General features: G+C 49.8%; 1 protein-coding gene and 2 long non-coding RNA genes across 4 annotated transcripts in view; 1 reads left to right on the top strand and 2 right to left on the bottom strand.

Moving 5' to 3' along the window:
* Nucleotides 1–588: 588 nt before the first annotated feature.
* Nucleotides 589–24,571, bottom strand: part of LOC121633644 (serine/threonine-protein kinase D3-like) — a 61,060-nt gene continuing 37,077 nt past the window's right edge. For both annotated transcript variants that reach the window (XM_041975809.1, XM_041975810.1), the window contains 16 exons: nucleotides 23,805–23,936; nucleotides 22,524–22,681; nucleotides 21,486–21,675; nucleotides 21,060–21,137; nucleotides 20,649–20,832; nucleotides 20,436–20,559; nucleotides 19,989–20,066; nucleotides 15,554–15,830; nucleotides 7,995–8,047; nucleotides 7,249–7,321; nucleotides 7,057–7,163; nucleotides 6,825–6,986; nucleotides 6,115–6,213; nucleotides 5,766–6,033; nucleotides 4,264–4,349; nucleotides 589–2,282 (listed from right to left, as the gene is read on the bottom strand). In XM_041975809.1, coding sequence (XP_041831743.1) covers nucleotides 2,109–2,282; nucleotides 4,264–4,349; nucleotides 5,766–6,033; nucleotides 6,115–6,213; nucleotides 6,825–6,986; nucleotides 7,057–7,163; nucleotides 7,249–7,321; nucleotides 7,995–8,047; nucleotides 15,554–15,830; nucleotides 19,989–20,066; nucleotides 20,436–20,559; nucleotides 20,649–20,832; nucleotides 21,060–21,137; nucleotides 21,486–21,675; nucleotides 22,524–22,681; nucleotides 23,805–23,936 — 2,243 coding nt within the window. In that variant the 3' untranslated portion in view covers nucleotides 589–2,108. The remainder of the gene's footprint in view (nucleotides 2,283–4,263; nucleotides 4,350–5,765; nucleotides 6,034–6,114; nucleotides 6,214–6,824; nucleotides 6,987–7,056; nucleotides 7,164–7,248; nucleotides 7,322–7,994; nucleotides 8,048–15,553; nucleotides 15,831–19,988; nucleotides 20,067–20,435; nucleotides 20,560–20,648; nucleotides 20,833–21,059; nucleotides 21,138–21,485; nucleotides 21,676–22,523; nucleotides 22,682–23,804; nucleotides 23,937–24,571) is intronic.
* Nucleotides 7,338–7,736, top strand: LOC121633646. The gene is made up of 3 exons (XR_006009097.1): nucleotides 7,338–7,419; nucleotides 7,569–7,575; nucleotides 7,645–7,736. It is a non-coding gene; the product is annotated as an uncharacterized LOC121633646 (long non-coding RNA).
* On the bottom strand, nucleotides 8,421–9,124 carry LOC121633645. The gene is made up of 3 exons (XR_006009096.1): nucleotides 9,052–9,124; nucleotides 8,905–8,953; nucleotides 8,421–8,639 (listed from the first exon to the last, which is right to left on the bottom strand). It is a non-coding gene; the product is annotated as an uncharacterized LOC121633645 (long non-coding RNA).

Below are 24,571 nucleotides of genomic sequence, written 5' to 3'. Positions count from 1 at the left end.
AGGAACAAAATCCGGCGTACGCCAAATACAGTCAACTTTTGGAATTTATAAAACCAAACTTGACGTGAAAATGTTCCTTCCTCCACGGCAACTCTGACCCAGACGTACGTAGAATCTAGAGAAAAGGGAAACGGCGACACCACCGGTCCAGAATAAACCAAGAAATAATGTGAAATGTGAGACGTTTGTACACAATCCACTCTTACCTTCCACACCACGTGTTAGATATTAAAGCTGTTTGTAGACATAAAGACACATTCCATATTAATCCTCCTAAGAGCCACGCTCGGGAAAACCAGGATTTCCAGGAAAAAGGGAGATGATGTTAATAAGAAGCTCAACCACTAAAACATGTTCTGTCATTGTGGAACAAAACTTCATGTTATAAAAACATCCAGATAAATAAGGAGCCAGTCTGCTGCCAGCATGTAGCAGCCAGTGTGGAAAGTAGCTTTGGTCCTTCAGTCCAGCAGAGCGGGACCAGACTGGAGGCTGGAGGTCTAGAAGTGATGCTACGCTAACGAAACACACAAGAGGAGGATTTCCTTTATTTATTCTTATTTAACTCTAAATAAACGGCTACCAGTCTCAGATGTATCTGTACATGTTTATTTTATAAATTAAAACAAAAGACTACATTACCGGCATCTTTACTGTCTTCTAGCAGACGCTTTTCACCGCTCTGGGAATCGAACTTCCATCTCCCTCGTGGTAGACGGATGTTCTACCGACTGATATCCATCCGTACGTTCCGACGTTTCTGGTGTTTCTTCCTTCTGACTCTGTGATGACAGCGTCTCCACCTGCTGCCACTATTCTGTCTTTCTGACACCAGTAACGTCCACGCCGTGTCCACCAGTTACACATTTTTACCTTTTCCAACGTGCTCCATCAAGATCTTTGTCTCACACCGAAAAATTCCTCTTCTTCCCTCTTTTTACCTCCTGAGCCATCATGGAAATGATGTGATGAACATGTATTACAGGCGTCCACCTGACCATTTATAGCCACCGTGTGGGCGGGGCAAGGCGCTCCTCACCTGCGCCGCTTTAGAGGTGGTTCTGGTTTATAAACGAAAACATGGAGGACGTGTGTGTGCACGCTTTGATAAATCTGGAAGTTGAAGTTTGCTGCAGACACCGCCTGTAGTTTGCTTCGCTACGGCTCCAGGACTTTAAATCTGATCTGATTCCTTCATGTTCAACACATTATTATTATTATTATTATTATTATTAATAATAATTATTATTATTAATTATTTATTATTATTAATTATTGTTGCTGTATTTTTTTCATCCAGGCCCCCCGTGGACATTGACGGGTCCTGATTGGCCCAGCAGGCTGACAAAGTGGGATGAAGACGGTTCCCAACATCCAGATTTAATAACTTCCACAGGACACAACATTTCTTGTAAAAATATAAAAGCTGTCATAAATTCTCAGGATCAGACGACAGCAGCAACGTTCTCATCCAGTTCAGACTTCAGATGGTCCCAGGTTCCTCCAGAGGACCAGATCCACCAGAGACCTGGACGGGGCCTCATCAGAGCCGTTTGGTTTGTCTGCTCAGGGCTCCCGTAGAAATGTGACGGTGGATCTGACAGCAGACGGATGAAGTCACATTTCCAGCAACACGCTGGTTTAGTAAGGTTATTCCAGTTTATTCCAGTTTCCCGTCAGAAAGACCAACCCTGATGTTTGAGTCTGAGCTCTGAAAACCGAGACTGGAACCAGCAGATCGGTGAGGCGTTACTCCTTCGCTCTGGGCTCCTCCCCCACCGATCAGCTGATTCGTCCCAGACATGGAACCATCAGGAGGAACCAGACCACCAAAAACCCAGAACGTGTCACCTGGAAAAGATTTGGAGGGTCTGGGTCAGTCCAGAAGAGACAACGACGATGATAAAGGAATCGACACGAAGGACAACATGGACGTCTCTGCTCAGCTTCACAAGAGACGTCTCCTGATTGGTCGCTTCCACGGTGACTTCATATCAGACGCAGGTCCAGTTTACAGCTTGTCCCACCCCAGGGGGAAAAAGGCTCTGCGTTTCCATGACGATGGCTCTCTGGGGCTTCCTCAGGAGATGTGGACCCTGCAGGGGCCTCTAGGGGTCCTCGTCCATGTCGTCTAGGTTGGCGGACATGATGAAGTGTTTGGGGTAGTGCAGGCCTTGCTCGTCGGCGTACTCCTCCCAGCGGGCATCGTCGCTCTCGTGGGTGATGTAGCGTTCGCCTTGTCGAGTCTCGAACTCCCGGAGGTCCAGCCAGGTGTGGTAGTCCTGTAAGGAGACACAGCAAGAGACTCAGAAACCTCGTGGAGGGAAAACCTGGATGGTCACAAACATCTAAACCTGATTTATAAACTGTGTGAACTCCTTTATGAGCAACTTGTCGCCTGGTCCGTGCACTTCAGGAGATTCTGGATCAGAGGGGTTGTCCAGGAAGCAGGATTCAGGGAAAGTCTGGATCATCAAAGTCAGAGTTCTGGTCCATCATTGTGCCCTAAATAAGTCCTGGCTGAGTTGCCATGGTAACCAGTGCTGAAGAACTGGTCTGATCCAGACCAGGATAAACGTCCAGCTTATTTAAGTCTCGTCCTACAGGTGGAATCGGGACTCCTTCCAGGACATCGTTCATCAGGAAATGGAAAGACAGGATCTGATTAGTTATGTAAAATTTCAGCATCGTTTGATGATGAAAAGAACGATGCTCAGATTTTACCTGCCATCCCATTTCATCCACGTTCCCTTCACCCATCATCTGGGAATGTTGGACGTTCCGGTGCTGCACTAAGCCAGAGTATGGAAGTCTGTTTGGAACCAGTTTTGACTGAATCAGGCTAAACTGGTTCCTGGGAAGACCGGAGGTTCAATGAACAGATGGAACTGGTTTGAGCCGGACAGGGTTGGAATTAAGGGGGAGTTAAGGGGAGCTCGGCTCCCCTGAAAACATTAAGCTGATACTCGAAGGTAAGGGGAATAAGAGTACTGAATTAAATGCTCAACACGACGCAGACATTCCCGTTCTGTTTCTGACCCATCCCCGTTCCGTTTCTGACCCGTTCCCGTTCCGTTTCTGACCCGTCCCCGTTCCGTTTCTGACCCGTTCCGTTTCTGACCCGTTCCCGTTCCGTTTCTGACCCGTTCCCGTTCCGTTTCTGACCCATCCCCGTTCCGTTTCTGACCCGTTCCCGTTCCGTTTCTGACCCATTCCCGTTCCGTTTCTGACCCGGCCCCGTTCCGTTTCTGACCCGTCCCCGTTCCGTTTCTGACCCGTCCCCGTTCCGTTTCTGACCCATTCCCGTTCCGTTTCTGACCCGTCCCCGTTCCGTTTCTGACCCGTCCCCGTTCCGTTTCTGACCCGTCCCCGTTCCGTTTCTGACCCATTCCCGTTCCGTTTCTGACCCGTCCCCGTTCCGTTTCTGACCCATTCCCGTTCCGTTTCTGACCCGTCCCCGTTCCGTTTCTGACCCGTCCCCGTTCCGTTTCTGACCCGTTCCCGTTCCGTTTCTGACCCGTCCCCGTTCCGTTTCTGACCCATTCCCGTTCCGTTTCTGACCCATTCCCGTTCCGTTTCTGACCCGTCCCCGTTCCGTTTCTGACCCATTCCCGTTCCGTTTCTGACCCATCCCCGTTCCGTTCCCATCAGCATCGTTCGTTTGTTGCGTGCTGAGCGTCCAAACGCTGGATCTGCTTCCTTTCCGGTAGCTGGAGAGCTCTCCGTCCTGTTCCTGAGCTTCTTTGGTAGCCAGATTTATGGCCATGCTGCACTAATTTATATGTGTGCACGTGATGTGCAAAGTCACGGTGCACACCCGAAAAGCCCTGGTGTAATTAGAGTCCTGGAGTCTCTCTTTGCTGAGCCACTTTCATGGAAAACCATCCTGGAATCTGATCCGGAAAATGATCAAATCTCAGAGGTTGAGGGTAAAAATTTGTTCACACAGTTTATAAATCTGCTTTCTAACGACACGAGTTGGTTTTCCTGCTGAAACCATCTGTTTCCTGTTTCCAGACATCAGCCAATCACGCTGCGGCTCAGTGACGCCTCTCGGATCTAAAATCGCGACTGGTTCACGCTCATCCGAAAAGAAGTAGAATTAAACCCATTCCCAACGTCAGCAACATCAGACAAATCATTTCTGATCCAAACTGCTTTTCATTTGTTTTACGTTGTTCAGCCTAACGAAGCTTTAACCTCGTAGACTCCACATTCCCTGCGACGCCTCCAGGTTTTTCCTCACAGAAGGGTTCCAGTTACCTGCAGCCAGGGGTGGCTCAGCGACTTGTCCACGCTGAAACGCTTCCTCATCTTCACCTGCAGCAGGTTGTTGATCAGGTCTTTAGCTGTTGGAGACAAAACACCACGTCAAAGAAGACTTTCCCTGATCGGTCCCTCCTGATGGAAACTCCTCTGCATCAGAGCTGCAGGGAATCTCTTCTTCCTCACGCCCTCCTTGTTCATCCTCTACCTTCACCTGGTGCTGCGCATCTTTTCAGCTCTAGTAGCCAAAAATGTGTCTAAAATAAGTTCCCAATCAACAATTTAATCATCAGATAATGTCACACACAAAGAAAGCCCTCAGCGCCCCCTGGTGGTCCTACGAGACCATAACCGGCAAAATGACCAGAACTTCGTGTCTCCACCTACGATGAGAAACCATACTCATCTGGTGGAATCCAGTAAAAATGTCAAATATCACGATTGCCAGAGGGAGTAGATGTGAGGGGGACAGAAGGGTTAAAACAAGACAGGTTCAGTCTACGAGGGGCCGTTCAGGACAAAAAGCTTAACTCACACACTCTGAAATCACACATATACCATCAATCACTCGCACACGAGCAATCCACACATACTGAAACCCACCCGCACACGTACAGGACACCCTACACACCAATCACAGATCTCACACGTATGTGTGTTTCACGTGTGTGTGTTTGAATGAGAACTCGTGTGTGCGTGTGAGGTGATTTTTTTCATGGAAAAGGCGGGGCTACAACCGGAGAGCACGTGTGTGCCGTGGCTTTCACGAATGATGTCACACAGCAGCATCGATCAGGATCAGCTGATCTCTTCGATCAGCTGGTCCCTTCGATCAGCTTTTCACTTTGATCAGCTGGTCCCTTCGATCAGCTGGTCACTTCGATCAGCTGATCCCTTCGATCAGCTGGTCCCTTCGATCAGCTGATCACTTCGATCAGCTGGTCACTTCGATCAGCTGGCCACTTCGATCAGCTGATCACTTCGATCAGCTGGCCACTTCGATCAGCTGATCACTTCGATCAGCTGATCCCTTCGATCAGCTGGTCTCTTCGATCAGCTGGTCCCTTCGATCAGCTGATCACTTCGATCAGCTGATCCCTTCGATCAGCTGGTCACTTCGATCAGCTGGTCCCTTCGATCAGCTGGTCCCTTCGATCAGCTGATCACTTCGATCAGCTGGTCCCTTCGATCAGCTGATCACTTCGATCAGCTGGCCACTTCGATCAGCTGGCCACTTCGATCAGCTGGCCACTTCGATCAGCTGATCCCTTCGATCAGCTGGTCACTTCGATCAGCTGGCCACTTCGATCAGCTGGCCACTTCGATCAGCTGATCCCTTCGATCAGCTGGTCCCTTCTATCGTTTTTTTTGTTTTTTTTATCCTGGAAGTCCTATACGGCCCACAGTACTGGTTTTAAACTGGTCCTGGTTTCTACTCAGACCGTCTGCAGCCTCCTCATGTTTTAGAAACTGATGATGATGATGCCGATGTGGCTCACCTTCCTCTGAGACCTCCTTCCAGGGGTTGGGGGGGTACATGAAGGCGGCGTTCTGGATCTGGTCGTTGATGTCCTCGTCCTCGTTGAAGGGAAACGTCCCGCTCAGACTGACGTAGACGATGACGCCCACCGACCACATGTCCAGAGACCGGTTGTAGCCTTTACTCCGCAGCACCTCTGGGGCCAGGTAGGCCGGCGTGCCGACCACCGAGCGCCGGAACGACTTCTCCCCGATGATCCGAGCGAAGCCGAAGTCGCACAGCTTCACCTGGAAGAAGGTTAATGAGGTTAACGGGTCCGGTTCTGGTTCCGGTTCTGAGCATGGTTGTGGTTCAGGTCTGGTTCTGACCTGAGGAAAAGGCTCAGCTGAGGCCAGCAGGACGTTCTCCGGCTTCAGGTCACAGTGGACGATGTTTTTAAAGTGAAGATGTCTCAGAGCCACCAGGATCTACGAAAGACCAGGTTTACTCCACATCCGTCTCCTTAATCTTTCATTTATTCCTCTTAGTTTTCCTGTTCTTTTTATTTATCATCAACCCTTTCGTGCATCGTCTCCACCGCAGTGGACACCAGTAGAAAAGCTGTTTTCTAGAGTAAATGAGGATGGAATTATTTCTATTTAACGGCTTCACGTTGCCGCTCGTCAGCATGAATAAACACGGTCATGCTTTAGTGATAAACAGTAACCTTCATAGATACCATCTAAAAATATGAGAATATTTTATAAATATTTTATAGAATTAAATATTAAAACAAATAAAACTAAACTCTGAATAATTCGTGCATCAGAGGAAAAATTTAGCAGAAAATATTTCCTAAAAATGATTTTCATGTCTGAATTATTAGAACTGAGGACGAAATTTCACTTCTACTAACTTTTATTCCCTAATGATGTTCAACTTTCATTTCTTCTATGAAAACATCCATGTAAGGATGTCGTCGTGCTTCTGGAACTCCTACTTTACTCTGCCGGGCCTAGTCGTGTACCGGGTGGCTCTCGGATGTCCACTGATGTGATTAAACCTCCCCAGGAACTGACTCCACAGATGGCCAAAGTACCTGAGTAACCAGGAACTTGGTGAGGCGTTCGGGGAGCCGGCTCCTCTCGCTGGACAAAATCATCTCCAGCATGTCGCCGTGAAGTTTCTCCATCACCACGAACACCTGCTCGGGCGTCTCGAACATGCACTCCAGGTTCACGATTCCTGGGTAGTGGAGGTTCTGTCGGACACCAGAGGAAGAGGATCAGAGTTTGTCTCCCATGTCTCACCGTCAGCAGGTAAAGACGTACCTGGAGGATGGCCACCTCGTTCCTCAGCTGGCTCTCCTGCTTGGTGGGGAACCTCATCTTATCGATGATTTTAATGGCCACGTCCCGGCCGCTTTTCCTGTGTTTTCCTGCAGAGTGTGAAGAGGAAGTCGTGAATTTATTTAATCTAACCCTCCCTCCCATAATGACGTGGAAAACCCAGAAATGTCTCGCCTCCATAGACGATCCCAAACTGTCCGGAGCCGAGGACCTCGTCAGCAAAGATCTGGTACACCGAGCTGATGTCCTGTTGAAAAAAGGGGGAACAGTTTTTCTTACAACCCGTCCGTGTTCTCGGTGCTCTGCTTGTCGGGATTATTACGAGTTTTTACTGACTTCATGCAGGTAGGATGAATCCAACTGGTCTGTTTCTGTTTACAGAGATCTCAACCAACTGGAACATTTTCCTCATTCCAGCCTGTGAAACAGGATCTTTCCACTAATATCTCGTATTGATGGTTGGAAAACCATCTAAACCCAAACCCTGTCTGCAGAGATCCGGTCTGCTCTTCGTCTCCAGCCTGAGATTCTGTCTGACCGTAAGTAACCATCCAGGGTCCTGTCCAGCAGATCTGATGCAACTTTCCGCCTGGACCACCTGCACTAAGTCCACTAACTCAAAATGGAACCACCTCCAGAACCAGAGCCCCTCCCGGGTCCAAGCACAGCCAGACCAGAAGGTCAACCAGCGAGACAAGATGGAGACCAGATTCTGGTTCAGGAGAACTTGTTATCTTGTTAATTAAAAATAAACCTTTCAGGTGATACAACAGTTTCCATAAATATGAATCATGTATAATATATAAAAATAATATTTATATTAGTAATACCAATATAAATAATAAGATTTTAATATATAATAAGACAAAAAAAATAAAAGAACTAATGCAATAAAAAGCAGAATATTTGATGAAACTCACCACGTTTTCTTGTATCTGGGAGTTGGAAACTGATATGCTGACGGAGAGTTCCTCTGAAAAGACAGAACGGAGAACCGAGTTAACGTACGAACGGAGAACCGAGTTAACGTACGAACGGAGAACCCGAGTTAACGTACGAATGGAGAACCCGAGTTAACGTACGAACGGAGAACCGAGTTAACCTACGAACGGAGAACCCGAGTTAACGTATGAACGGAGAACCCGAGTTAACGTACGAACGGAGAACAGAGTTAACCTACGACAGAGAACCCGAGTAAACCTACGAACGGAGAACCCGAGTTAACGTACGAACGGAGAACCCGAGTTAACGTACGAACGGAGAACCCGAGTTAACGTACGAACGGAGAACAGAGTTAACCTACGACAGAACCCGAGTAAACCTACGAATGGAGAACCCGAGTTAACCTACGAACGGAGAACCGAGTTAATGTACGAACGGAGAACCCGAGTTAACCTACGAACGGAGAACCCGAGTTAACCTACGAACGGAGAACCGAGTTAATGTACGAACGGAGAACCCGAGTTAACCTACGAACGGAGAACCGACTTAACGTATGAACGGAGAACCGACTTAACGTATGAACGGAGAACCGACTTAACGTATGAACGGAGAACCGAGTTAACCTACGACAGAGAACCCGAGTAAACCTACGAATGGAGAACCCGAGTTAACCTACGAACGGAGAACCGAGTTAATGTACGAACGGAGAACCCGAGTTAACCTACGAACGGAGAACCCGAGTTAACCTACGAACGGAGAACCCGAGTTAACCTACGAACGGAGAACCCGAGTTAACCTACGAACGTAGAACCGAGTTAACGTACGAACGGAGAACCCGAGTTAACGTACGAACGGAGAACCCGAGTTAACGTACGAACCCGAGTTAACGTACGAACGGAGAACCCGAGTTAACGTACGAACGGAGAACCGAGTTAACCTACGAACGGAGAACCCGAGTTAACGTACGAACGGAGAACAGAGTTAACCTACGACAGAGAACCCGAGTAAACCTACGAACGGAGAACCCGAGTTAACGTACGAACGGAGAACCGAGTTAACCTACGAACGGAGAACCCGAGTTAACGTACGAACGGAGAACCCGAGTTAACGTACGAACGGAGAACAGAGTTAACCTACGACAGAGAACCCGAGTAAACCTACGAATGGAGAACCCGAGTTAACCTACGAACGGAGAACCGAGTTAATGTACGAACGGAGAACCCGAGTTAACCTACGAACGGAGAACCCGAGTTAACCTACGAACGGAGAACCGAGTTAATGTACGAACGGAGAACCCGAGTTAACCTACGAACGGAGAACCGACTTAACGTATGAACGGAGAACCGACTTAACGTATGAACGGAGAACCGAGTTAACCTACGAACGGAGAACTGAGTTAACGTACGAACGGAGAACCCGAGTTAACGTACGAACGGAGAACCCGAGTTAACGTACGAACGGAGAACCCGAGTTAACGTACGAACCCGAGTTAACGTACGAACGGAGAACCCGAGTAAACCTGCGAACGGAGAACCCGAGTAAACCTACGAACGGAGAACCAGAGTTGACGTACGAACGAACGGAGAACCCGAGTTAACCTACGAACGGAGAACCGACTTAACGTATGAACGGAGAACCGAGTTAACCTACGAACGGAGAACTGAGTTAACCTACGAACGGAGAACCCGAGTTAACGTACGAACGGAGAACCCGAGTTAACCTACGAACGGAGAACCCGAGTTAACGTACGAACCCGAGTTAACGTACGAACGGAGAACCCGAGTTAACGTACGAACGGAGAACCGAGTTAACCTATGAACGGAGAACCCGAGTTAACGTACGAACGGAAAACGGAGTTAACCTACAAACCGATAACCCGAGTTAACGTACGAACGGAGAACCCGAGTTAACGTACGAACGGAGAACAGAGTTAACCTACGACAGAGAACCTGAGTAAACCTACGAACGGAGAACCCGAGTTAACGTACGAATGGAGAACCGAGTTAACCTACAAACGGAGAACCCGAGTTAACGTACGAACGGAGAACCCGAGTTAACGTACGAACGGAGAACAGAGTTAACCTACGACAGAGAACCCGAGTAAACCTACGAATGGAGAACCCGACTTAACCTGCGAACGGAGAACCCGAGTAAACCTGCGAACGGAGAACCCGAGTAAACCTGCGAACAGAGAACTGAGTTAACCTAAGAACGGAGAACCCGAGTTAACCTACGAACGGAGAACCAGAGTTAACGTACGAACGAACGGAGAACCCGAGTTAACCTATGAACGGAGAACCCGAGTTAACGTACGAACGGAGAACCCAAGTTCACGTACGAACGGAGAACTGAGTTAACCTACGAACGGAGAACCGAGTTAACCTACGAACGGAGAACTGACTTAACGTACGAACGGAGAACCGAGTTAACCTACGAACGGAGAACTGAGTTAACCTACGACAGAGAACCCGAGTAAACCTAGGAATGGAGAACCCGACTTAACCTGCGAACGGGGAACCCGAGTAAACCTGCGAACGAGGAACCCGAGTAAACCTGCGAACGGAGAACCCGAGTAAACCTGCGAACGGAGAACCCGAGTAAACCTACGAACGGAAAAACCAGAGTTAACGTAGATTAGATTAGATTAGATTAGATTAGACTTTATTATCTCACAGTGGAGAAATTCACTTGTTACAGCAGCTCTTGTTATAGAATAAAGTACAGAGAGGCAAAATAAGGTGAACATGCATCACAGCAAGAAAGTGCAATAGAAATTATTTACAAGTCTAAGAAAAGCAAAAATATGTACCGTTATAATATAAAGATATATATATATACATACATATATATACATACATACACACATACATACATACATACATACACACATACATTATATATATATATATATATATATATACATATATATATATATACATACACACACACACACTACATCCATACATAAAATAAAATAAAATATAACAACAACCTCACAGACTATATACATATTTACATGGTGATGGTGGGATATGAAGAATATGATGACATTGATAATGGGGGGTATTGCACAGTAAAATATAAATAAATATTACACAGTATTATGACTATACAGACAAGTTGTACAGTCTGACAGCTGTGGGAATGAAGGACCTGCGGTAGCGCTCCCTCCTACACTGAGGGTGTCTCAGTCTGCTGCTGAAGGAGCTGCTCAGCCCCTCCACAGTCTGGTGCAGTGGGTGAGAGGTGTTGTCCATGATGGATGTGAGCTTGGCCAACATCCTCCTCTCACCCACCTCCTCCACAGAGTCCAGCGGGCAGCCCAGGACAGAGCTGGCCCTCCTGACCAGCTTGTTCAGTCTCTTCCTGTCCCGGTCGGTGCTGCTCGCTCCCCAGCAGACAACGGCGTAGAGGACAGCAGAGGCTACCACAGAGTCATAAAATGTCCTTAGCAGAGGCCTGCATACTCCAAAGGACCTCAGTCTCCTCAGGAGGTGGAGGCGACTCTGGCCCTTCTTGTACAGGGCGTCTGTGTGGTGTGACCAGTCCAGTTTATTGTTGAGGTGAACACCCAGGTACTTGAAACTGTCCACCCGGTCAATGTCCTTCCCCTGGATGTTCACCGGTGTGTGGGGTAGTGTCCTTCTCCGGAAGTCAATCACCATCTCCATGGTCTTACTGGTGTTTAAGCACAGGTGGTTGCGCTCACACCAGTCCACAAAGTCCCTGATGACTGACCGGTACTCCAGCTCGTTCCCCTCAGACACACAGCCCACAATGGCTGAGTCGTCAGAGAACTTCTGGAGATGACAGCTGCTGGTGTTGTAGGTGAAGTCCGAGGTGTAAAGGGTGAAGAGGAACGGTGAGAGCACTGTTCCCTGAGGGGCCCCCGTGCTGCAGAGACCACCTCAGACACACAGTTCTGCAGACGCACGTACTGTGGCCGGTTGGTGAGGTAGTCGATGGTCCACGCGGCTAGCTTTCCATCCACACCAGCTCCTTCCAGCTTCCCCCGCAGCAGCACCGGCTGGATGGTGTTAAACGCACTGGAGAAGTCAAAAAACATGACTCTCACGACGCTCCCAGCGGTCTCCAGGTGAGCCAGCGCCCTGTGCAGTAGGTAGATGACAGCATCATCCACCCCGATGTTTGGCCTGTAGGCAAACTGCAGCGGGTCCATCGCGGTGCACACCACGGAGCGGAGGTGACCGAGGATGAGCCTCTCCATGGTCTTCATCAGGTGGGAGGTCAAGGCGACGGGTCTGTAATGGTTCGGTTCCTTCGCGTGTGATATCTTAGGAACCGGAACCACACAGGAGGTCTTCCACAGGACAGGGACCTTCTCCAGGCTGAGGCTCAGGTTAAAGATGTACCTGAGCACCTCACAGAGCTGGTCTGCACAGGTCCTGAGCAGCCTGGGGCTGATGCCGTCGGGTCCTGCAGCTTTCCTGTTCTTCAGCCGCCTCAGTTCTCTCCTCACCTGGGCCGATGTAAAGGAGAGGGGGGAGGTGGAGGGCAGTGGGGGGCTGGTGGTCGAGTCCATTGGTGTGGAGTGGAGATGGGGGGTAGGTGAAAGTGGAGGTGAAGATGAAGGTGGTCGGGGGAAGGTGATGGTAGACGCTGAACGAACGGAGAACCCGAGTTAACCCGAGTTAACCTACGAACGGAGAACCGACTTACCGTATGAACGGAGAACTGAGTTAACCTACGAACGGAGAACCCGAGTTAACGTACGAACGGAGAACCCGAGTTAACCTACGAACGGAGAACCGAGTTAACCTACGAACGGAGAACCCGAGTTAACCTACGAACGGAGAACCCGAGTTAACCTACGAACGGAGAACCCGAGTTAACCTACGAACGGAGAACCGAGTTAATGTACGAACGGAGAATCCGAGTTAACCTACGAACGGAGAACCGACTTAACGTATGAACGGAGAACCGACTTAACATATGAACGGAGAACCGACTTAACGTATGAACGGAGAACCGAGTTAACCTACGAACGGAGAACTGAGTTAACCTACGAACGGAGAACCCGAGTAAACAAATGAGTTTCAGGAATAAAAAGTTGAACTTCCTGTTTTCCCCTTAGTGTGTCATTGAGTGTTAAATCAACCTGAAAGGAAAAGGGGGGGGGGGTCATTCCTCTGTGATCAATACCTGCAGTCTGATGGGGGGGCGGCGTTATGTCATCTTTCAGTTTATGTAACTTTATTGATAGAAGTTTACAGTGGTGTGTGTGTGTGTGAAAAATTAATCAAGAGAAAAACCAGACTAGATCCAGATTAGAAACAGATGAGAACCAGATTAGACCCACATTAGAGCCGGACTAGAAGTCCGAGCTGCTTCTTTATACGGAAGCCCAGAGTGGCCACTGTTATTGTTTTCATCCTGGTCCTGAGATGATTGAGGTGGGATCATAAGTTAGTTACACCTGATCTCATCGGTCCACACAGACCCAGTTAAACTTTTAATCTCATCGCTGCCTCCACACTGCACTTATCACTGTAGTCAAATAAGGAAAGTGGAGTACATACCAGACATCTGGTCCTCCACCTGCTCTGGGGGACCAGATGTTTATATTTCTGAAAAAGGAGCTGATGACTTCTGGAGCGTTTGGGTGGAGGAGACTGTTTCTGTAGCGCAGCCTGACTCGGGGCCGAGGTGCAGGTGGAGCTGGTTCACCTTTTCACACCTGCTGAGTTCACATGTTTGTGGTTTAAACTCCAGGGATGGAACCAGATGGATGCCCCCGGTTCAGGTCCATTTACATGCAGAAATAATATATGTACCTTAAAATGTGAATAAGCCTGTAAGACCCAGCTGCTGGACGGGGTCCTCCAGCAGAAGGAAGACCATGTTTCTGTCTGAGCAGGTAAAATCACCTGGAAACACGCCGGCTGCCGGATTTATAGACTAATGTATGTGTGCAGCACACACACACACGGAGGTCGGAGCTGTTGCATCATCAGTGCATTAACTTATTGATCTCTGCAGACGCAGCCTATTTTTAGCATCCTGATGTTAGTTACGGAGCAGGTGGAAAGCAGTCCCACGGTTTAACTTCAGGAAGAATGGACGCTCGGAACGCCGCCAGATCTCACGTTGGGATGAAGCGTTAAACTTTCCAGACATGATGAATGGGAGCGACAGAGGCAGGAAATCCTCTGAAATCCTTCAATCATGTTAAAATGCTGAGCGGCCGTGTGTGTGAGTGTGTTGTGTAACAGCAGCTTCCTGAAACAATATCCATAATCTCTCTGCAGATAAACAACTGCCGTCCATTAAAAACAGAAAACATATCGCTCCATTAACGGGTTGGAGGCCAAGACCCGGTCCAGGTCTGATCCACACAAACATGATAAACAGACTGAAAACATCCCAACATGGGGATCATCTCACTTCTTAGTTCCTCCACCAACCAGCTGCTGAAGTTCTGCTTTTATATTCCAGGCATCTGGTTGTCTGAGAAGTTCTTTTTAACCCATAAACCTCCAGCCATAAACCTCCAGCAGGTCTCCCCGAGCTTCACCTCCTCCTCCACCAGGAGCGCTGGTGTGTAGCTCTGTAAGGAGGGGAGGAGGGATGGATGGCCTTAAACGTATCCAGAAGGATATGAAGGCATTACGATGTTTAACTGGAAGCAGGTGGAGCTGCTGCCAGTAGAGCGAAGTGGTGGGCAGAGGTTATGATGCAAGCGGCAGAATTCTGGACCAGTTGAAGCTTTTGAGTAAGAGCGAGTCGGGTCGGGAGGCGGTGTGGGGGACGGGAACAGTGGCGGTGTGGGGGAAGGGAGGGTAGAAGGGGGTTGGTAGCATGCAGACTGACGGATGACACCAGGACGCTTGACCTGACGGAGGAGGCCGGTGAAGGACTGCCAGCAGAGACGGAGAAGCAGTCAGGTTTGGATACGAAGGTTTATTCCTGCCATTCTTCTCGGTAAGACGGGGGGGAGTGTCTCCCACATAACAGTGAAAATTAGTATATTTGTGGAAAGTTCTACCAAAGGAAGGAGAAAGAAGAGGCCCAGGACCGATCCCTGGGCCACACCGGTGGTACTGGGAGGGCTGGGAAGTGAATGGTTTGAGCTAGATGACCCGGGTGTGGACAGAGGAAACCTGAGTCATGAGGTCATCGATGGACGGCAGCAGCAAGGTAAGGCTGGGGGGCCACAGAGCCAGAAGGCTGACCCAGGTCCACCCGGTGTTAGCAGTTAGACCGCGACGTGGTTTACAAGGAGTAAAATATTCCAAACATACCGGAGAGCAGGGCAGAAAGACTAAAAAGCAGATGGAGCAAATGCAGGAAAACGCTCTCAAGGAGTTTTAAGGGTTAACATCTGTTTTCTTATTTCACATTTTTAGGCTAAAATCAGGTTTCATGTGTTAATAAAAACTCAAAGTTAAAAGGATGAACCACTTCAGGCTCGGATGAATTGAACTGGATCATTTTGTTGTCGACGTCTGACTTTCTTCTGGTTTTGATGCTGGGTCTGCTGGTTCTGGTTCTGGTGTGTGGTTCTGGGTGTACTTACTGTGGTCCTTGCCCTGGCCCGGCCCGGTGCCGACGCTGGCCTTGGGTGTGACGGGCATCAAGGCCTGCCTGATGGCCTTCTCCCAGCTGCGGGCCACATCTGGGCCCACGCCGGATGCGGCCAGGACTGGGTTGTGGCCCAGGCTGCCGTTGTTCTCCCCAACGTAGTACACCATGCTGGAAGTGATGATCTGGAAGACGTGGGGGTTACTGCCCGGCGGGAGGCGGCTCAGGTCCAGAACCCGCTCCACCTGAAGCATCTCGGAGAGGGGGATCTCCTGCGAAGGGAAGACCGGAACAAAAACCATGACCTGATCTCCACCCTTCTACCCCTCCATCCCTCCACTCTTCTACCCCCCCATTCCTTTATCTCTTCCTTCTACCCCTCCATCCCTCCACTCTTCTACCCCCCCATTCCTTTATCTCTTCCTTCTACCCCTCCATCCCTCCACTCTTCTACACCCCCATTCCTCTATCTCTCCACCCTTCTACCCCTCCATCCCTCCACTCTTCTACCCCCCCATTCCTTTATCTCTTCCTTCTACCCCTCCATCCCTCCACTCTTCTACCCCCCCATTCCTTTATCTCTTCCTTCTACCCCTCCATCCCTCCACTCTTCTACACCCCCATTCCTCTATCTCTCCACCCTTCTACCCCTCCATCCCTCCACTCTTCTACCCCCCCATTCCTTTATCTCTTCCTTCTACCCCTCCATCCCTTCACTCTTCTACACCCCCATTCCTCTATCTCTCCACCCTTCTACCCCTCCATCCCTCCACTCTTCTACACCCCCATTCCTCTATCTCTCCACCCTTCTACCCCTCCATCCCTCCACTCTTCTACCCCCCCATTCCTTTATCTCTTCCTTCTACCCCTCCATCCCTCCACTCTTCTACACCCCCATTCCTCTATCTCTCCACCCTTCTACCCCTCCATCCCTCCACTCTTCTACACCCCCATTCCTCTATCTCTCCACCCTTCTACCCCTCCACTCTTCTACACCCCCATTCCTCTATCTCTCCACCCTTCTACCCCTCCATCCCTCCACTCTTCTACACCCCCATTCCTCTATCTCTCCACCCTTCTACCCCTCCACCTTTCTACCCCTCCACACTTCTACCCCCCCATCCTTCTACCCCTCCATCCTTCTATCTCTCCATCCCTCTACCCCTCCACCTTTCTACCCCTCCATCCTTGTACCCCTCCACACTTCTACCCCCCCATCCCTCTACCCCTCCATCCTTCTACCCCTCCATCCCTCCACTCTTCTACACCCCCATTCCTCTATCTCTCCACCCTTCTACCCCTCCATCCCTCCACTCTTCTACACCCCCATTCCTCTATCTCTCCACCCTTCTACCCCTCCATCCCTCCACTCTTCTACACCCCCATTCCTCTATCTCTCCACCCTTCTACCCCTCCATCCCTCCACTCTTCTACACCCCCATTCCTCTATCTCTCCACCCTTCTACCCCTCCATCCCTCCACTCTTTTACACCCCCATTCCTCTATCTCTCCACCCTTCTACCCCTCCATCCCTCCACTCTTTTACACCCCCATTCATCTGTCTCTCCACCCTTCTACCCCTCCATCCCTCCACTCTTCTACACCCCCATTCCTCTATCTCTCCACCCTTCTACCCCTCCATCCCTCCACTCTTTTACACCCCCATTCCTCTATCTCTCCACCCTTCTACCCCTCCATCCCTCCACTCTTCTATACCCCCATTCCTCTATCTCTCCACCCTTCTACCCCTCCACCTTTCTACCCCTCCATCCTTCTATCTCTCCATCCCTCTACCCCTCCACCTTTCTACCCCTCCATCCTTGTACCCCTCCACACTTCTACCCCCCATCCTTCTACCCCTCCATCCTTCTATCTCTCCATCCCTCTACCCCTCCATCTTTCTACCCCTCCATCCTTGTACCCCTCCACACTTCTACCCCCCATCCCTCTACCCCTCCATCCTTCTACCCCTCCATCCCTCCACTCTTCTACACCCCCATTCCTCTATCTCTCCACCCTTCTACCCCTCCATCCCTCCACTCTTCTACACCCCCATTCCTCTATCTCTCCACCATTCTACCCCTCCATCCCTCCACTCTTCTACACCCCCATTCCTCTATCTCTCCACCCTTCTACCCCTCCATCCCTCCACTCTTCTACACCCCCATTCCTCTATCTCTCCACCCTTCTACCCCTCCATCCCTCCACTCTTTTACACCCCCATTCATCTATCTCTCCACCCTTCTACCCCTCCATCCCTCCACTCTTCTACACCCCCATTCCTCTTTCTCTCCACCCTTCTACCCCTCCATCCCTCCACTCTTCTACACCCCCATTCCTCTATCTCTCCACCCTTCTACCCCTCCATCCCTCCACTCTTTTACACCCCCATTCATCTATCTCTCCACCCTTCTACCCCTCCATCCCTCCACTCTTCTACACCCCCATTCCTCTTTCTCTCCACCCTTCTACCCCTCCATCCCTCCACTCTTCTACACCCCCATTCCTCCATCCCTCCACTCTTCTACCCCCCCATTCCTTTATCTCTTCCTTCTACCCCTCCATCCCTCCACTCTTCTACACCCCCATTCCTCTATCTCTCCACCCTTCTACCCCTCCATCCCTCCACTCTTCTACCCCCCCATTCCTTTATCTCTTCCTTCTACCCCTCCATCCCTCCACTCTTCTACACCCCCATTCCTCTATCTCTCCACCCTTCTACCCCTCCATCCCTCCACTCTTCTACACCCCCATTCCTCTATCTCTCCACCCTTCTACCCCTCCATCCCTCCACTCTTTTACACCCCCATTCCTCTATCTCTCCACCCTTCTACCCCTCCATCCCTCCACTCTTTTACACCCCCATTCATCTGTCTCTCCACCCTTCTACCCCTCCATCCCTCCACTCTTCTACACCCCCATTCCTCTATCTCTCCACCCTTCTACCCCTCCATCCCTCCACTCTTTTACACCCCCATTCCTCTATCTCTCCACCCTTCTACCCCTCCATCCCTCCACTCTTCTATACCCCCATTCCTCTATCTCTCCACCCTTCTACCCCTCCACCTTTCTACCCCTCCATCCTTCTATCTCTCCATCCCTCTACCCCTCCACCTTTCTACCCCTCCATCCTTGTACCCCTCCACACTTCTACCCCCCCATCCTTCTACCCCTCCATCCTTCTATCTCTCCATCCCTCTACCCCTCCATCTTTCTACCCCTCCATCCTTGTACCCCTCCACACTTCTACCCCCATCCCTCTACCCCTCCATCCTTCTACCCCTCCATCCCTCCACTCTTCTACACCCCCATTCCTCTATCTCTCCACCCTTCTACCCCTCCATCCCTCCACTCTTCTACACCCCCATTCCTCTATCTCTCCACCATTCTACCCCTCCATCCCTCCACTCTTCTACACCCCCATTCCTCTATCTCTCCACCCTTCTACCCCTCCATCCCTCCACTCTTCTACACCCCCATTCCTCTATCTCTCCACCCTTCTACCCCTCCATCCCTCCACTCTTTTACACCCCCATTCATCTATCTCTCCACCCTTCTACCCCTCCATCCCTCCACTCTTCTACACCCCCATTCCTCTTTCTCTCCACCCTTCTACCCCTCCATCCCTCCACTCTTCTACACCCCCATTCCTCTATCTCTCCACCCTTCTACCCCTCCATCCATCTACCCCTCCACCTTTCTACCCCTCCATCCTTCTATCTCTCCATCCCTCTACCCCTCCACCTTTCTACCCCTCCATCCTTGTACCCCTCCACACTTCTACCCCCCCATCCTTCTACCCCTCCATCCTTCTATCTCTCCACCCCTCTACCCCTCCACCTTTCTACCCCTCCATCCTTGTACCCCTCCACACTTCTACCCCCCCATCCCTCTACCCCTCCATCCTTCTACCCCTCCATCCTTGTACCCCTCCACACTTCTACCCCCCCATCCCTCTACCCCTCCATCCTTCTACCCGTCCACCTTTCTACCCCTCCATCCCTCTACCCCTCCATCCTTCTACCCGTCCACCTTTCTACCCCTCCATCCCTCTACCCCTCCATCCTTCTACCCGTCCACCTTTCTACCCCTCCATCCCTCTACCCTCCATCCTTCTACCCGTCCACCTTTCTACCCCTCCATCCCTCTACCCCTCCATCCTTCTACCCGTCCACCTTTCTACCCCTCCATCCCTCTACCCCTCCATCCTTCTACCCGTCCACCTTTCTACCCCTCCATCCCTCTACCCCTCCATCCTTCTACCCCCCCATCCCTCTACCCCTCCATCCTTCTACCCCTCCATGTGAAGATGGGATGTTTTATGACGGAGGATAATCTGGTGGTGTGTTTCCGTCCGGAATGAAACTGACTCCCTCCGCTTTGTTTGGCCGGCCGGCTGAAACCAGATCCGGCCGGATTCGGTCTCCTACCTTGTAAAACTTGGCTCCGCTTTCATTCTGAAACAGAGTCAGAGTCTTGGTGTCCAGCCTCCAGTAATGTCTCTTCCTCTGGAAGACAAAACACCACACAGGTCACCAAACATGGATCCAGCATTTACCACCAAAACTCTGGGAATGTTTAACCAGGAGAGAATCCCTATGATGGGAATCGTCCACACAAGAGATTGTTATCATTCTTCTCAGTTCAATTTGTTTGGAATAAAACCAGGAATAAAACGGGAATAAAACCGTGAGTAAAACTGGGAATTGAACCGGGAAAACGGTCTTTTGTTGTTTTAGTTGAACTTTTAAAACCTTGGATAAGGAAAAAAACGTGAGTAGAAACTCTGAGTCTGAACTGATGTAAAATCTCGGTCAGTGAACGGTTTTCCTCGAGGACACTCGGAATGTCGGTTTTCTGCTTCCCTCCTGTCTCACCAGGTTGTCCCGGCTGCTGTAGTGGACCATCCAGCCCTCTTTGACCACCGTGGAGCTTTTCCTCTTGGTGTGTTTGATGGACTGGACCACTCGCATCAGAGGGATGTTGCTGCTGGTGGAAGGGCTGCAGGGACAGAAAAACACCAGGAAACACTTCTGGGTTACTCAGAAACTCCACCATCAGGTCCAGGAAATCCTGCAAACTTCCCGGACCTGATGGCTCTGGCGGTTTCGTCGTCTTTCTCGCCGTCTGCACCGGGACCTTCCATGAAAAAGAGCTTGTCTTCGGGCATGGACGGCTCGTCCTGCTCATCCATGCTCTGGCCTCCGTCACTGCTGATGTCACAGGTGTCCACCTCCATCGTCGCCTCGGAGTCCAACCCGGGACTGAGCGGTTCTGCAGGAGGAAGAAATTTATCCAGCTGTGGAAGTTTTCTTTTTCAGACTGAGGGATAATTAGCGATCAGCCTGTTACTGAGCATTAAATCAAAGATCTGATCCAGTGTTTCTCTCCATATTACTGAGTTAGTTTACTTTCAGCTGAAGGGAGGAGCTTAATGACAGACTTGGCTGGTTTGAGGGGAGGACTAATCAGACAGGTAGACAGGTGTGAGACGCTCTCACCTCCGTTGAAGTCCACCTCGCCCAGACAGTCTCGGGGAACTTTGACGGCGCATCTTTTATGGCAGTTAAATTTACAATCTGGAGCAGAAAGACCAGCGTTTAGCAAACAGAATAAACAACCTCGCTTATTTACTTACTCGCCCTATGTTGCCATGGTAACCATGAAAACAATGCTGTCAGACAGATGTGACCCTAACGTCCGTCTGTGGGAGCCGATCAATCAATAATGAATATTACTGATAGTGATAAACAGCTGTAATGGTGAGTTATGAGTCAGACAGGTGATGAGACGGCAGGTGAAACCGTCTGATGTCACATCGGGCATCTCCTCGGCTGACGGTGTGAAGTCAGCGGAAAAGCGGAGGTTAAAGTGATGTCACAGAAATGAAAACCGTGTGTGTGTGTGTTTGTGTGTGTGTATGGCACCTTTGCACTGCAGCCCCTGCCTGAAGAGGCCTTTCAGCAGGCGCTTGCAGTACTGGCAGATGGTGGGACGGGTGTAGGTGTGGATGGAGAAGGTGTGAGGGACTTTGACCCGACCCAGGACCATCTTCTCCATCCAGATGGGACGGCCGCTCAGCAGGGAGTTACGCTTCCCGGCGCCCAGGAGGGGGCGCTGTGGAGAGCAGAAACCATGAAACAAGGGAGGAAGAAAATATGGAACTCTACAAAACCAACCCTTCCTCATCATTTCTGACCCGTGCAGTCAAGTCGAGTCTTCCTCAGAAAAATGACAGTCGCCCAGAGAGAAGAGTCATTTCCAGCTCTGGAACCAGGCGGGAGATCTTTCTACTCTCCTGGTCTGAGCTTTCAGTTCTGTCCAGACCAACAGAGGTTTTCTTTCTTTTGTTCCCCAAGACTTGATGACGTTAAAACACTGATAAGAGACAGATCAAGCCTGCCTCTGAAGCCATGTTAGCCAATCACAGACCATAGGAAAATATCAATAACCCATTGTGATGCCTTCAAGGGGTGGAGCTAGAGCAGTGGCACCTCTGAAATCTGACTGGACAGCCCTGGCGCTACCTCAAGTGATTGACAGGTCCATATAGGTAGACAGAAACCCTAACCTGCATGGATCACCAGTATCACCAGTACCACTACACCAGTATCACAGGTTCACCAGTCAGCTGTAGGAAATTCTCTAGGTTTCTGTACAGGTGTAGCAGACCAGGCTAGATTAGACCAGATTACATTAGACCAGATTACATTAGACCAGGCTAGATTAGATTTGACCAGGCTAGATTAGACCAGATTACATTAGACCAGATTACATTAGACCAGGCTAGATTAGATTTGACCAGGCTAGATTAGACCAGATTACATTAGACCAGGCTAGATTAGACCAGATTACATTAGACCAGGCTAGATTAGACCAGATTAGATCAGACAGAGACATCTCTCAAGACGTGTTTGGTTAGATGTGATGATAAGGTAGATTCCAGGTAAAGCCAGTAGACCCACCTCCTCCTGGGGGACTGGTGGGAACTCTGCAGATGGTGGACGAGCGACGGATATGATGGTGCCGGGCAGGGACACGTTGGACAGCCGTCTCTTCCTCACGCCGCTGCAGTTGTTGGGGATCTTAAAGGCGCAGCGTTTGTGGTAGTTCAGTCCACATCCTGCAGAGGAAAGAACCATTAAAGTTCTTCTGTTTAAGATTCTCTTTCATTTTGGTTTAAACATGAAAAATAAAAACTTCTCAGGTCTAGTCCACCTGTCCAGGTCCCTCTCGTCCCACTGGTTTGAATGCTAGGAAAGACAAAGTTGAAGCCTCTGCAGATCTAAACATTTAGATCAGGGCTATTCAGTTCGGTCCTACGAGGTCCACAATCCAGCAGGTTTTCCATGTATCCCTGCTTCAACACACCTGACTCAAATTAAATCGATCTAACAGCCAATCAAGTTCTCCACAATGACTAATTAATTTGAGTCAGGTGTGTTGGAGCAGGGACACATGGAAAACCTGCTGGCCCTCGTAGGACCGACCTGAATAACCCTGATTTAGATTAATCCAGGCTGGTTAAAGATTTCTGTTGGTAAATAAAATATTGAGGTTCCGGAGTAGAAACATCTGTGATGTCCTGAAAATGGAATAAATTACGTCCCTAACGGGTGATGCTGCAGGCGGGGCAGCAGTACATGACTTCTGCCTGGCGGGGGTAATGATAACAATGATGATGATGATGATGATAAAGATGAAGCAGAAGAGGAAGAAGACAATAATAATAGTAATTATAATGTTTCTAAATACAAAAAAAATAATACTAAAATGTCAAAATAATAGAAAATACTAAAACTAATAAAATACTAAACTTATATAAACACTAATCTAAAAACTAATGAATGAATAAATGAACTTCTTCCCCAGCGGAGATTTTTCTTGCTGGGAGCAGATTCTTCTGCAGGTCGGACATGTTTTCCCGTTAGACCCATTGAAACCTGACTGGTCTGACATCACTTCCTGCCATGCAGTTCCATTAACAGGAAGCTCTGTTTAATTCCCAGATGTCCTGACAGTTCCTGGTGACTGAATCATTGAGTGAAACTCGAGTCTTTCTGGGTTCGGGTGGCTGATGCAGAGCGTCCTCAGAAGGGGTCTGACGGAGGAAACCCACCCAGAGAAAAGCCACCACGAAGTCAGACACGACGGCCAACGCTGACAGAGCGGCTGCTTCTGTAAACACATCATTTCTGTCCATATCACGCCTGACGTGAAGCTACAAGCCGGGACGTCAGCCTTACCTTCACATTTGAGGCCCTGTCGGACGAGACCCCACAGCATCTCCCCACAGTCGTCGCAGAAGGCCGGAGCTTTGTAGGAGTGCACGTAGAGCGCATGAGGCCGAATCTGGAAGTCCTCCTGCGTGGCCAGAGCTGGAAAACAGAAGCAAGCTGTCAGACCAGAACGGTCACAAGAGGACGTTACAGTTCTGGACCGCAGATTCGGAGGCCAGTTCTACAGGGACTGGACAAAGTCAGGACGCTGTGTAAAAGTCAATGAAGCAGAATCCCAGCAACACAGTTTATTCCAGCAGGAGAGAAAAGTTTCACCATGAGATGAAAATATGAGCTGATAGTGAATCTGATGCAGCAACACGTCGGGAAAAAGCTGCAACGGGAGCAACAAAAGGCTGGAAAAGTACCTGGTACAAACCAGAAACACCTGGAACTGAACTGGTTTAACTGGCAGCAGGTCGGTAACATGACTGGGTAGAAAAGGAGCATTTCAGAGAGGCAGAGTCTCTCAGATGGAAAGATGGACAGAGGTTCACCAGTCTGAGACACACTGGTTCTGGTTCTGGTCCTGGATCTAGATGGTCCTCATAATGAGGTGCCTTCAGGCTGGTCCTGGTAACTGGTCCTGGTTCTAGATGCTTCTCATAATGAGGTGCCTACAGGCTGGTCCTGGTTCTGGTCCTGGATCTAGATGCTCCTCATGAAAAGGTGCCTTCAGGCTGGTCCAGGCTGGTTTCTTTACAGTCATCTGGGCCTGTTAGCTTAACTTAGTT

This window comes from Melanotaenia boesemani, chromosome 22 (genome assembly GCF_017639745.1).
Source record: "Melanotaenia boesemani isolate fMelBoe1 chromosome 22, fMelBoe1.pri, whole genome shotgun sequence".
In the NCBI taxonomy this organism is placed as follows: domain Eukaryota; kingdom Metazoa; phylum Chordata; class Actinopteri; order Atheriniformes; family Melanotaeniidae; genus Melanotaenia; species Melanotaenia boesemani.
The sequence above is the reverse complement of the archived record's forward strand: the minus strand, read 5'-3'. Positions and strand labels throughout refer to the sequence as shown.